Raw genomic sequence first — 13819 nt, forward strand, 5'->3', positions numbered from 1 at the left:
CAGTTTATTAGGCAACAATGCCACCTTCTGGATTAATTTTACTGGATATATGTCTCTCTCTCCCTCTCCCTCTCCCTCCTCCCTTCTAAAGCAGTCTCTTTAGGGGGGTGGGGGTGATTTCATGCCTCGTACTCTCTCTTCATCTGTCCTGATACATGTTTGAAATGGCTCCATCATTCTTCTCTTTCTCTCTGTCCTCATCTCTTCTCTCTCTCTGCAGCTCCTCTCATTGGTCAGGTGGCTGGCTGGTCCAGCAGTGAGGAGGAGTCAGAGGAAGAGGCCCCTCCCACTAAGACCACTCACACATCACCCCGCCTATGCAAAGCCAGGGGGGCGGGGCAGTGTGGCAGCAGGTGGGGTGGAAGGAAGAGGACGAAGAGGAAGGAGGAGGAGCAGAGAGTGAAGAAGACATCATGTGAGGAGGAAGAGGAGCAGCAGAGAGTGAAGAAGACATCATGTGAGGAGGAAGAGGAGCAGCAGAGAGTGAAGAAGACATCACGTGAGGAGGAAGAGGAGCAGCAGAGAGTGAAGAAGACATCATGTGAGGAGGAAGAGGAGCAGCAGAGAGTGAAGAAGACATCATGTGAGGAGGAAGAGGAGCAGAGAGTGAAGAAGACATCATGTGAGGAGGAAGAAGAGCAGAGAGTGAAGTCATCACGTGAGGATGAAGAGGATGAACCGGTCACCCACCGGAATGCAACTCGTACCGGTCCCTCCATGAACGCCTCCATGGCAACCAAGAAAAGGCAGGTGGACTCCCTCTACTGGGTGGTGAAGCGGGGTGACCAATCAGAGAGTGAGGATGCAGGTGGGAGGGAGGAGCAAGTGAAAAAGAGGTGGGGTAGGAGAAAGACCAGCAGTAGAGAGGAAGCAAAACAGAAGAAAGGGAGAGAGAAACAAAAGAGAGAGGAAAGTGATGGAGGAGAGAGCGAGGAGGAGGAAAAAGTGGAGAGGTTGAAGGACGATGGAGAGGAGAAGAACGATGGAGAGGAATCAGAGCAAGATGTTGCGACCAAACGGAAGCCAGTCTGCGACAGAGTAACGGTCAGCGGGGAGGAAAATCACCAATCAGACGAGGAGAGATCAGTGAGGCGGAGCTGGCGGAGGAGAGCATGTGCGGAGACTGTCAGCGTTGTCGTGACGTTGGACAGCGAATCAGAAGAGGACCGTGACTCAGTAGACAAGCATCTCAGGAAAAAACGGACGCACAGCAAAGCGACTAAACTGAAATGCAGCGGGAAGAGATGGGCCGGTGTTGAGGAGGACGGTGGCTCACGATTGGCCAAGACAGAGGGGAAGCGTCGTCAAAGGGAGGGGCCTATGATCTGCGAGACGTGTGGCATCCTGTGCAGAAACAAGGCAACCATGGAGCGCCACCGGCTCACACACACGGGCGAGAAGCCGTTCGAGTGCGAGGAGTGTGGCAAGCGCTTCGTCAGCGCGTCCAACCTGCGCATCCACCAGATGGAACATGCCGGAACGAAGGAGTACGCGTGCAACGAGTGCGGCCAGCGCTTCACGCACCTGCCCTACCTGAAACGCCACCTGCTGCGCCACTCCGGCAAGAAGCCGCACACCTGTCCCGCCTGCGGCAAGGGCTTCGTGCAGAGGTACCACCTGGAGCGGCACAAGCGCACGCACGAGCTCTTCAGGTGCGGCGTGTGCGGCGAGGCCTTCAGCCGCAGCCAGACCCTGATGGCGCACGTGAGGAAGGAGCACCCCGGCGTGGAGGTGGAGGAGGAGGCGGAGGAGAAGGCCCGGAGCGGGATCCACTGTGAGCAGTGTGGTAAGGTGGTGCCGGGGCCCTCGCAGCTGGCGGTGCACATGCGCGTGCACACGGGTGAGAGGCCGTTCAGCTGCGACCTGTGTGAGCGCAGCTTCGCCCAGAAGAGCCAGCTCAACGCACATCAGCGCACACACACGGGCGAGAAGCCGTGGGTGTGTCTCCTCTGCCTCAAATCCTTCACTCGCCGGACGTACATGGACCAACACAGGCGGAGTGCACATGGGGAAAAACTCTGATTCTACAGCTCAGGGCAACACACACACACACACATACACACATACATACACACACACGAACACACACACATACACAAGACACACACATACACACATACACACACACACACATACACACATACAAACACACATACACACACACGAACACACACACATACACAAGACACTCACACACACACACACACACACACACACACACACATACACACATACACACATACACACACACACACACACGAACACACACACAAACACACATACACACATACAAACACACATACACACATACACACACACGAACACACACACATACACACATACACACACACAAACACACATACACACATACACACACACGAACACACACACATACACAAGACACTCTCATACAAACTCACTCACACACACACACACACAGACATAGGGAAAAACGGATTTTACAGCTTGGGGCACACACACACACACACACACACACACCAAGACACATATACACACACAGGGAAACCCTCTGAATCTACAACCCTGGGCAACACACTCACCCAGGTGCAAACTCTGATTTTACAGCTCGGGGCAACACACACACACACACACACACAGGGACAAACTCTGATTGTACACACACAGATGACCTATGGGGTATTGCCATATCTACACACACACAATAATTCAAACACACAGCAGAGGTTTGGGAAATGGATTCTTCCTAATGCATCCTGGGATAAATGTTTTCCATATATTTGGTTCTGGCACATACAGGTCACTTTTCAAGCACTGAACATTACATTTGGTGCTGGCACATACAGGGAACTTTTCAAGCACTGAACATTTCCTTAGTATTCTTAAATGTAGTGTTGGTTTGGATCGTATTCACAGTATTTCCTATATATGAAATGTGTATTTCTGTGAATATCCTGGTTGCAGATTTAACAGTACACTTGCACATTTAGTTCTGTATTTTAATTTTAATTTCCATAATTTAAATTATATTTCAGCTTTTTATGAACTAACTTGTGGTGAAGGTCTGCATCAGTCAGTCAGTCAGTCAGGATGTGAGATGTCCCAATGTAAAAAGATTGTGTTAATTTACCTTCTTTCTCCCTCTGTGGGGTGGTACGAATAGACATATCCGTCCACAACAACAGACAATTCAGGCACCACCAGACCTCCACTCCACACTCGCAGATTAGGAAGTCCTTGTCGCTGGCAGGTCTTGTTGGTTGTTCTGACTGGTGTTAAAGCAGCAATACGGCGTTCTGTTCCAAAACCAGTAAGCTAACTACCTAAAAGGCATGCAGTTTAACTGGCAATGTCATGCGTGTGAAAGCGTTTCTTCCTTTTTGCAGGGTGTACCAGCCTGTTACACAGAACTACATAGGCCAGGGCATATCCTGGTTGGCTAGTGGGGAAAACACAGGTGTTTATCTGTCCTTCACATGACCATATGCTATCAAAATGATTTTGAGGATGGTACCTAAACTAGTTGCCCATTAAACCATATCTCAAAAAGTGTCAAATTGTTGCATAGTGTTACTTTAACAGCCCTTTAGACTCTTGATTTGCCTTGAGACGCCACATCCCCAAACCTATACAGTTCAATAAACCCCACATTCAGACATGCATTTTTTTTGCCAGAGTTTTAGCCATTTGTCTTGGCGCACTTACTCTCTGCATTATTGTGTCTATAGGAAATATCCTATTTAGATTTCCAAAGACACTTTTTGAAATAGTGAGATTGATTTATGTAGCCTACTTTCTGTTTGCTGCAATTTGAATGTCGTTAATTGATAATTAAAAGCTATTCATGTCATTTATTAAGCATAATCAATATACAGCAGTGTTGCAGGTGTGCCAAAAACACAGTAGGCTACTGTTCATTAAAAAGCAGAGACGAAATGTCTGTGGCTCTGAGGTGATCTAAAGTTTCTCTTAGTGTTGTTATATTGTAGGGCATAAGTGTCCATCAAGAAGCACAGATCAATTGACTAGGGTAGGCTACATTATTTTCACTTTTCGTTATTTAGGCTATATAAAAAAAATTAAAACGGAGAGTTGTATCAATGATATCTTAATTTATTTCCACGAAATTCATCAGGTAGATTAGATGACAATGTATCGTCGGGTCATCCTTTGCTCCGTGTGGGGGCGCAAGAGAGTCTCGAACGCTAGTAGACTCAGTAATAGAAGAAGAAGAAGTAAACCCAACTGAGATCTGGTTACTCAGTGGGAAGTCAGTGGTGGTAGACCACGGAAGACATGGTAGATATTTGCGCACTGGAGCCGGCGAAAATGATGCAAAGATTTTGTAAGTTAACTAGCTGTGTAATCTGGATGCGTTAATGTCCATCGTTGTGAACGGTCGTCAGACGACTCCAGGAAGTTAGCGTTATACTCCCTCATAATACAGCCATTATTTGTTGCAACTGGCTCCAGGCGGTATGAGAATGTTGATTGTAGCGCTATGTAAATTAGAGCTAGGTTATCCAAGCCCGCATAATGTAGTAGTGAAGTCTGTAGCGTCAACAACTGTAATGATGTATGTAGAGAATGACTTCCACAAGCTGGCCTTTTGGTTTTTATATGACTAACTTTGTAGTGTGCAGCCTGGGATCTACACTTGGCTAAACTCTGAGCTAAAATTGATATCTAATATAGAAATATTGTATGGCACATTGCTCTGATAAGCGAATATTGTCCAACAACAGACCTGTGAATATTGAATCTAGTTACACAGGTCAAGTTTCCAGCCTGTTGTGAGTTTCATTCAGCAAAGGCGAATACCAGTCACGGCCATTTGTGCGTTTTTCTGTATGTGCTCTTCTTTCTTCACCCTTGCTGTCCTTGACTCTTGTATTTTGTTCCCTGTCTTCAGCTCCTTTGACTAATGACATAGCTCCGTTATGCAGTGAAGATTCAGATATAGATTCTGACCACAACACACCCCCTATAGCCCGAACCAGTTACAGGAAGCAGAAAAAACAAGCAAATTGCAGAGCCTTTGGGGCAGGCCATCGTGGCCGTGGAGAGAAAAGGAGAGAATCGTTGTGGGAGGAAGAGGACGAGCAGAGAGCGGAGGGTTTGGGCAGCGAGGGAGAGGATGAACCGGTGGCTCGCCAGGGTAGGGCTCACGCCCGTGCCTCTAGGGCTGTGCCCACGGCGACCAAGAAGAAGCAGGCGCGAGTGGCCAAAGTGGACTCAAGCTATCGGGTGGTGACGCGGTCCAGCGAGGAGAGTGAGAACCAATCGGAGAACCAGGATGGTGGAGAGGGAAGTGATGGAGAGCAGCACAACCAATCAGAGAGTGATGACACAGATGAGAGGCAGGAGCCAGTGAAAAAGAGGCGGGGTAGGAGAAAGACCAGCAGTAGAGAGGAGCCAAAACAGAAGAGAGGGAGAAAGAGACAAAACAGAGAGGAAGATGATGGAGGAGAGAGTGAGGATGAGGATAAAGAGGAGAGGAGGAAGGACAATGGAGAGGAGAAGAACGATGGAGAGGAATCGGAGCAAGATGGAGCGACCAAACGCAAACGTGCACTGAAGAAACAAGTCCACAACATAACAAGAGTCAAAGAGGAGAATATTGACGAAGAGGAGAGCGATAGAGAGGAGGAAGATGAGAAAGAGAAGAGTGATGCAGAGAGCAATAGAGAGGAAGAGAATGGATCAGAGAAAACAGCATCATCAAAAGGTCGGAAGTCACAGAAAGGATGCATCAAAAATCCAAGTGAGAAGAAGCAGAACAGCGAATCGGAGCAAGGTGCTGCGACACAGCGCAGGTGTGGCCTGAGAAAACGAGTCAAGGACGACACCCGTGACGATGAAGAGGAAGGCAACAAACCCGAAAAGGACAGAGCTGTGAAACGGAGGCGAGGGAGTAAAATGCGCACGGAAGATGAGGAAGATGAAGAGAGTTCTGAAAAACAGGACGGCGAATCAGAGAGGCCATCTAAACAAAAGAGAAGCTCCACCTCTGATAAGGCAAGTAGCAAATTGAGAAAAGCTGGGGGCTCGGATTCACTGACGAAAGCGAGGAAGCCTCGTGCGGGGGCCGGGCCGGTGACCTGTGAGACCTGCGGCCTGCTGGTGAAGTGCCGAGCGGCCATGGAGCGCCACCGCCTCACACACACGGGCGAGAAGCCGTTCGCGTGCGAGGAGTGTGCCAAGCGCTTCGTCAGCTCGTCCAACCTGCGCATCCACCAGATGGAGCACACCGGCAAGAAGGAGTACATGTGCAACGAGTGCGGCCAGCAGTTCACACACCTGGCCTACCTGAAACGCCACCTGCTGCGCCACTCCGGCAAGAAGCCGCACACCTGTCCCGCCTGCGGCAAGGGCTTTGTACAGAAGTACCACCTGGAGCGGCACAAACTGATTCACAGTGGCGCGAAACCGTTCAAGTGTCACGTGTGTGCAGAAGCCTTTAATCGGTCCGAGTACCTGACGGGGCACATCAAGAAGGAGCACCCCGGGGAGGTGGTGGGGGAGCTGGAGGAGGGGGACTCGGCGAAGCCCCAGATCACATGCATGCTGTGCGCTAAGAGAGTGGCGTCGAAGTCGCAGCTGGTGGTGCACCTGCGCATGCACACCGGGGAGAAGCCGTTCTGCTGTGACCAGTGCGACCGCCGCTTCACGCAGAAGAGCCAACTCACGTCGCACCTGCGCACACACACCGGGGAGCGGCAGTGGGAGTGCCCCGTGTGTGAGAAGCGCTTCACGCGCCGGACGCACATGGACAGCCACATACGGACCGTGCATGGGGACAACCCCTGAATCTGCAGCCGCTACCGACATTTTGGGGTGCTGCCATTTTTATATAAACAAGCGTGTATCATAGATATGGGACTGAATCTTTAGGATACACTCACGTGTCTGACATTGTTTTGATGCTGTATGTCGAGGTGTATGGCATCAGTTATTCCTGTGAATTTTGTTACATTTTACAGACATTTTATATTCTTTGTAAAAAATCATGATGCTCAGTGGAAGATGAACCAGATAACAAAACAAAAGCAGGCTTGGTATTCATTATTGACTCATTTTAGCTGGTATACTCTTGTTCTCTAACAATATGATGTCAAGCCTGAACTCTAGATGTCTTTCATCTCTTAATGTTTTTGTTTGTTTATTTGTTTGTTTTAATCAGTATACTAAGGACACAGTGGTGTTGTGTTTGGGGATTGATGCTTCTTCTGTCAGTCAGCTAAAGATGATCTTATCTGGTGGTAGATTCAGATATTTCATGTAGCATACGTCATAGAATGTGGATAATTGTCATTGTCAAGATTGCTGAAAGGACATTGTTAACTAAATGTCAGATTTCAGACCAGTACATGAACCCAGATGACCCATGACCCAGGAAGTGATGTGGTGCAGATCTGGCACAGGTGTAACATGCTTAATCCTCTGCAAAGTCTGATGCTGTGTAAGGACCAGTAGAGCTGTGTTTGGCAAGTGTGTGTTAAATAGGCAGGTGGGTTAGGAAGGGATCCTCCTCTTTCTCAAAAAGAGGTGAACAAAGTGTGTGGGGTAGCAGGCACCTGTTGTTCTTCACAGCAGCAGTAGTGTGTGTGTGTGTGTGTGTGTGTGTGTGTATTCCACAGGAACATGACAAGTCAAGGACCAGGAGTGAGTATGTGTGTGTGTGTAGGGGATCTGGTTTAGCAAGCACACTGAACTCTGGAGGAGGTTTCACACACACCCGATTCAGTGTGACTGTAGGAGACGGCAATGGGGACTATTGTCCTGTAGTCTTACACCACCTGCCTACATTTTCTGTGTGCATTACAGACTGGAAGAATTTCACTGGATTCAGTTTGGTTTAGGAGTGTAGCACTGAACGTACACGTGACTCATTGAAACTGAAATGATCAAGTCATAGCCCATGTTAAACATAACCACAAGTAACCATGACTTTATCCACAAGCCATGATCTGGTGAGAATTTACAGACCTTGGTTTGACGGCTATTCCAGTTGCCGCAGTTGAGTAACTTTTAAGATAATTACTTTCACTTCAGTTCAGCTTGTTTACCATAATTAGCAGGTTTTTTACACTGCAATTAGCTACAACGTACAACTGTCAATCAACCTCTGTTAAACAGCCATGTTTCACCAAGCCAGCTGTAAACCGAAACAGTCAATATTGTGTTCTAAATTGTGGGCAATGAATTGACCGTTTTGAATGTCTTGACACGGTTAAATGCATAAGCTGCATCAGCAGTCAATAGTCAACAGTAACAAATCGTTTCAGAAAGTGACGGAGTTGTAGAAATTGAACTTGAGTTGTAATGACAGATTTCCTCAAAGAACCAGTTTACGTTTACACTGCAAGTGTATGTTATGATCCATCCAAACATGTGTCGTTAATTTGTCACACATTTTTCCCCTAAATGTTTTTTTTCCGTTTGATTTTCAATTATATAAATCATTTAGAAGTTATTTCCAAGGAATCCCTTATTACAAATACGATTTCCCAGACGCATTTCTTATGGGCATTAGTGGGTGCAGTTGCCCATGTATTTGGGTCTCAAAGTAGGAGTATTTATTACTTGGGAAGGACCTTTCACCAACCCACTCTCCTGCTACGATCAGAAGAACCTGAGCTGAAGGTTAGTCTGCAGTCCACAGAGTCTGTCTGTGACCAATGTGTATCACAAAATCCATACATTTCCTTCGCTCGGAGAATGGGCAGTAAGGGGACATTTTCTATAGGCAACAAGTAGGCTAGGCCTACTTTCCTCCTTTCCAAAGAGTTCCTCTCTTAAACGCAGACACATTCTCACAGCTTCAATAAATCTGAATTTTACTGATCAGAATAGATGTTCCTCCCTGCCCGCTTAGCCACATGATGGCGCTGTAGGCTTTACTCTGAATGTTATATACTTGTCAGAAAGTGAACTTGACAGAGGAAGAAGGTAGCTGCACAACTGCCTCCTGCTCACTGAAGTTATTTGTAAACCTAAATTATAAAGGCAAATTAATCAAAGCGTATTCAAATGTGACAATACAGTGACGGAACCTTTTTTTCAGTAGGCTACATGGTGGGCTCATGGTGGCAATATTCAGTATTTTGTCATAGCTCACTTCGGTATTCATAAAATTGTAACTTGATGGGGTAAGGATGGTAAATATATCGCTGTAACCTCCCCGTGTTCATATTCGTAAGGGCGCTACCAGACTGGGAACATAATTTTGCGTAGGCCTACTGGTAACTAAGGCGATGTAGCCTAATGGTCCAAAGGTGAAAGGTAGACACTGTCTTGCAATGCAAAATTGGGCTATAAATCTGATATACGCATTACATTACCTAACCAGTTAGGCTAATCTGCATTGCACTAGGCTAGACAGAAATTTTGACTGTTACGACAAAACGTTTGAAAAAATACAAGAAGCCTAATTTCTGCTATCATTTTTTTTTTTAAATCTCAAGAAGGACCAGCTACAAGGCTGCGACATGGGAACCGAGGGGAAGGTGGTTATTTATTTCCATTTCATATTTATTCTTACTGGCTTTGTCATAGGGCTATATTAGTTATATAGGCTATAGAAGTCTAAATGTTGTAACCTAAGGATGTGGGCACCGACGCTCACAGGTGATCCGGTGCAGAGCAGCGGTGGCCTGGAAAGCGGGAGAGGCCTTGATCGTGGAGGAGGTGGAGGTAGCACCACCCAAAGCACACGAAGTCCGTGTCAAGGTAGGCCTCTGTCGGAGAGATTAACCCAGGGATCAACCTTGCCCCAAACTCTACTGTATAGCCTATCAGTGCAATAGACCAAACAATGCACTTTATCGAAACAAATACTATTACACTTACACACTGGCAGATAGCAGCTAGTGGGGTGTGCCACACGGACTGGGCATACCTGCACGGGGCAGGCAGGGGCATGGAGCTGCGCCCCTTTCCCCTGGTACTGGGGCATGAAGGCGCAGGGGTGGTGGAGAGCATCGGGGCCGGTGTCACCGGATTCTCCCCAGGTGAGTCTCAGGTGGGCATGGAGACTCTAAAGGTGGGTGGGCTGACCCTCAGTTGCCGGATATGCCAGGTCTTGGCTTCACGTCTGTGTGTTTGTGTGTGTGTGTGTGTGTGTGTGTTTTTTTCACAGGTGACAAAGTCATCCCTCTCTTCCTGCCTCAGTGTGGCGAGTGTGAATGTTGCCTCAGTGCCAAGACTAACCTATGCAAAGCTAACTGGTGAGATAATCATATCCATAATACCATCAAACACTTCCTCTTATCATATATATCATATACACACTCACTTTAATCCGGAGATGAGTCGGCCACTACTGACCTCCTCTACTACTCTTTTATTCTATTCTTCTCTCCTGTCATCTCTGTGTCTCTCCTTTCTCTTCTCGCCTCTCTTCTCCTTTCTCCACCCTTCTCCCTCTTTTAATTTTATTCCCATCTCTTTCTCTCTTCTCCTCCCTTTTCTATCCTCCTCCTCTTCTTTTCTTTGCTCCCCTGTTCTTTCTTTCTCTCTCCTCCTCTATGCTCCTACTCCACTCCCACTCCTCTCCTCTCTCCTCCTTTTTCCTCTTCTCTCCTCTCCTCCTCTTCACAGGAGCAAGACTCAGCAGGGTGTTCTAGCTGACGGCACGAGTCGGATCACCTGTAGGGGGCAGCAGGTCTTCCAGTTCCTCGGCGTCAGCTCCTTCTCCGAGTACACCGTCGTCTTGGAAACCAACTTGACCAAGATCCATCCAGATGCCCCACTTGACCGCGTGTGCCTCCTGGGATGTGGTGTTGCCACGGGATACGGGGCGGCTGTCAACGTTGCCAAGGTGAGAGATGGATGGGATTCTTGAAAACAGGAAGTTTGAATGTTCCAGTGTGAGTTCAATTTCATCTCTCAGGGTTGATCTTTGACATTGTGTACGCATTCCATTGTTCCACCTGAATGCATCTCACCTATGCCTATGCACCTCTCCTGTGTGTGTGTGTGCATGTGTATGTGCGTGTGTATGTGTGTGTGTGTGTGTATTCAGGTTGAGTCAGGGTCAGTGTGTGCGGTGTTTGGCCTGGGAGCTGTGGGTCTGGCTGCAGTGATGGGGTGTGTGATGTCTGGGGCAGGTCGGGTCATCTGCGTGGACGTGAACCCAGAAAAGTTTGCCAAGGCGAGAGAGTTTGGCGTGACTGAGTGCGTGAACCCTAGAAACCACAGCCGACCCGTGCAGGAGGTCCTGGTCGAGATGACCGCAGGGGGGGTGGACTACGCTCTGGAGTGTGTTGGAGACGTGGAAGTTATGGTGAGTGTGTGTGTGTGAAAAAAAACGGTGATATTGCAGCTCACCTCTGGTTTATGCCCACGGTGTGGACAGGCCAGGTCCTATCTGTTATACATGTATCAGTTGGTTCTCTGTGTGTGTGTGTGTGTGTGCGTGAGAGAGTGAGTGGGTGAGGTAGAGAGAAAAATGAGAAAGAAAACGGTGATACGGTGAACGGTTCACCTCTGGTTTATGCCCACGGTGTGGACAGGCCAGGTCCTATCTGTTATGTATCAGTTGGTTCACTATTGGTTAGTATAGGTTCATTAGGCTAGTATAGGTCATTATATGTTTAGCATATTGGATTGTATATTTATTTTGTATATTTAGTAGGGTTATTATGTGTTGGATCATATGTGTAATTTATGTGTACTAATATGTTATGTTATGTTATGTTTTGTTATATTATGTTATGTTTTGTTATGTTAAGTTGTTGTGCGGTGTCTTGTCTTAAGAATTTCAGTGCCCAGTCTGCCTTTGTGTTTTTCTGTGCATATGACAATAAAAGACTTGAAACTTGAAACTGTGTGTGTGTGTGTGTGTTTATGTGTGTGTGTTCTGTTAGAGGAGTGCTCTGGAGTCATGTCGTTCTGCGTGGGGGGTGTGTGTCATCGTTGGCTGGACCGAGCTGGAGGAGATGAAGCTCCGCCCCTTTCACCTGCTCATGGGCCGCACCCTCAAGGGCACCTACTTTGGGGGTGAGAGGAGTCCTTAGTACCACACACACACACGCACACGCACACGCAAACACACACACACACACACACACATTCTCTTTCTCTCTGTCTCTCACACACACATATATATAAACACACATAGTTGTTGCTTATTTTTCTCATGTAATTAATTACTTTTAGACAGACCCTTAGTGAGGTGCGTGGCTACTCAGTATCCTCTCTTTTCATTGGCCATGTCCACTCAGTGTCCTCTCCTGTGGTTGGCCAAGACAACTCATCTCTACTTAGGCTAGTCATTGGCTCTCTTCTGATTGGCCATGGCTAGTTATTGCCCTCTCCTGTGGTTGGCCATGGCTACTCAGTCTCAGTGTCCTCTCTCCTGATTGGTCATCCTCCAGGCTGGAAGAGTGTACGTGACGTCCCTGGGTTGGTGGAGGAGCACCTGGCTGGCCGTCTGAAGCTGGACGAGTTCGTCACACACACCCTCTCCTTGGATCAGGTCAACCACGCCTTCAAGCTGCTAGCTGGAGGTCAAAGGTGAGGCGAGCAAGGAGGGCTCTATGAAATCTGTTTTAGTTTTTGCCCGATTCCATGTTTTCTGTTATATTTTTCTAGATTTGGTTTTATCAATTTCATCAATCAATTATCAATTTGGCAAACTTCGAACCACTGAGTGCGAGAGGCTGATATAATGAGATTCACTAAGTTGTTGTTTCATTAGCTTTGGCTAGTTTTCTCTGACAACATCTTTGGCGTGCCTGTGTCACTCACATGGGCCAAATGTTTCCTATAACGCTATTGAATGTATATCTCTCCCATCATTTGATCTGAAAATGTCAAATTTGGCGATTTCCATTTTCCCTTCTGAATTCTGCGATTCTGTCCACGTTTACCGCAGGGCAGAGATCATAGGGCCCTACTGAAGCTCATCATGACCAGTCATAGAATAGGGAATAGTCGTCCACAGTATGACCCTTCAACTGTATCTGATCAGCCCAAACATGGCTGTGGGTCTGTTTGTGGCTCAGCAAGCTCACGCTGGGTTCTCTTTCTATCTCTCTCTCTCTCTCTCTTTCTCTTTCTCTTTCTCTCTCTCTCTCTCTCTCTTTCTCTCTCTGTCCTTGTGCTGCAGTATTCGTAGCATCATAAAAATGTGAGCAGGACGTGTGATGTGATGGAGTGACTCAGCTGCTCTGCTGAGTGGGAGACAGGGCCCCATCTGTGGAGAGGAGCGATGGCCGCCTGTGCAGGAGGAGGGACGTGGAACCCACTCATGGATCTGAGCAGGGAGAACAGACTGCAGGACAATATGACCTCGGTGGTCTTCTGGACACCAAAGATATTCACTCTCTTGTATTTCTGTGGTTCTGCTCATTTACCGTATGGTTGAATAATAATGAAATGATTTTCAGTGAATATTCACATTCATGTTGCATTATAAGTTAGAAATGTTAAATTCACTGCCCACTGTCCTCAAGAGTTTTTTTACAATATAAAAACTGACATTTGAAGTAATATTTGTCATGTCTGTAATAAATTGTCACTAGATGTAAAATAATTAAAGTGTGCATTGTTCCAGCGTGAACATGAACCCAATTACTGCAGTTCTATCTAGTCGCCACTAGATGTCAGTCTTGGCCCACACAAGAGTGTTTGTCTCACTGGGTTGCTCTAGCGATCGGGCAATGAGAGTGTGTTCTGGTGTGTGTTACGGGTCACCCCCTGCTGCTCTTCCCGAGACAAAGCATCTCAGGTTTACTGTAGCCTAACCCATGCCCCGCTGTTCTCCCTACACACTTTCACACGCTCAATTTATTCCCATCAATCCCGCTGTCTGTGTGACGCCATTGATGGTCTA

General features: G+C 47.3%; 2 protein-coding genes across 6 annotated transcripts; both read left to right on the forward strand.

Annotated features, from left to right (window-relative positions):
• Positions 1 to 601: 601 nt before the first annotated feature.
• On the forward strand, positions 602 to 2095 carry LOC116220760 (gastrula zinc finger protein XlCGF46.1-like). Its single transcript, XM_031568912.2, has one exon. It carries the CDS (start codon positions 718 to 720, stop codon positions 2020 to 2022), a length of 1305 nt encoding a protein of 434 aa, XP_031424772.1. The 5' UTR covers positions 602 to 717; the 3' UTR covers positions 2023 to 2095.
• Positions 2096 to 3326: 1231 nt separating this feature from the next.
• On the forward strand, positions 3327 to 13539 carry LOC105897440 (alcohol dehydrogenase class-3-like). Of its 5 annotated transcripts, none has more exons than XM_031568909.1 (10): positions 6787 to 8625; positions 9447 to 9488; positions 9610 to 9711; positions 9842 to 9992; positions 10121 to 10208; positions 10582 to 10801; positions 11006 to 11266; positions 11850 to 11982; positions 12360 to 12498; positions 13094 to 13539. In XM_031568909.1, exons 1-10 carry the CDS (start codon positions 8407 to 8409, stop codon positions 13116 to 13118), a joined length of 1380 nt encoding a protein of 459 aa, XP_031424769.1. In that variant the 5' UTR covers positions 6787 to 8406; the 3' UTR covers positions 13119 to 13539. The 5 variants fall into 5 exon arrangements, 4 of the variants coding, with proteins under 4 accessions (XP_031424769.1, XP_012679824.2, XP_031424771.1 ...); XM_012824370.3 differs by lacking the exon at positions 6787 to 8625 and adding an exon at positions 8687 to 8931; XM_031568911.1 differs by lacking the exon at positions 6787 to 8625 and adding an exon at positions 8939 to 9264.
• Positions 13540 to 13819: the final 280 nt, after the last annotated feature.

Source organism: Clupea harengus, chromosome 6 (genome assembly GCF_900700415.2).
Source record: "Clupea harengus chromosome 6, Ch_v2.0.2, whole genome shotgun sequence".
Classification (NCBI taxonomy): domain Eukaryota; kingdom Metazoa; phylum Chordata; class Actinopteri; order Clupeiformes; family Clupeidae; genus Clupea; species Clupea harengus.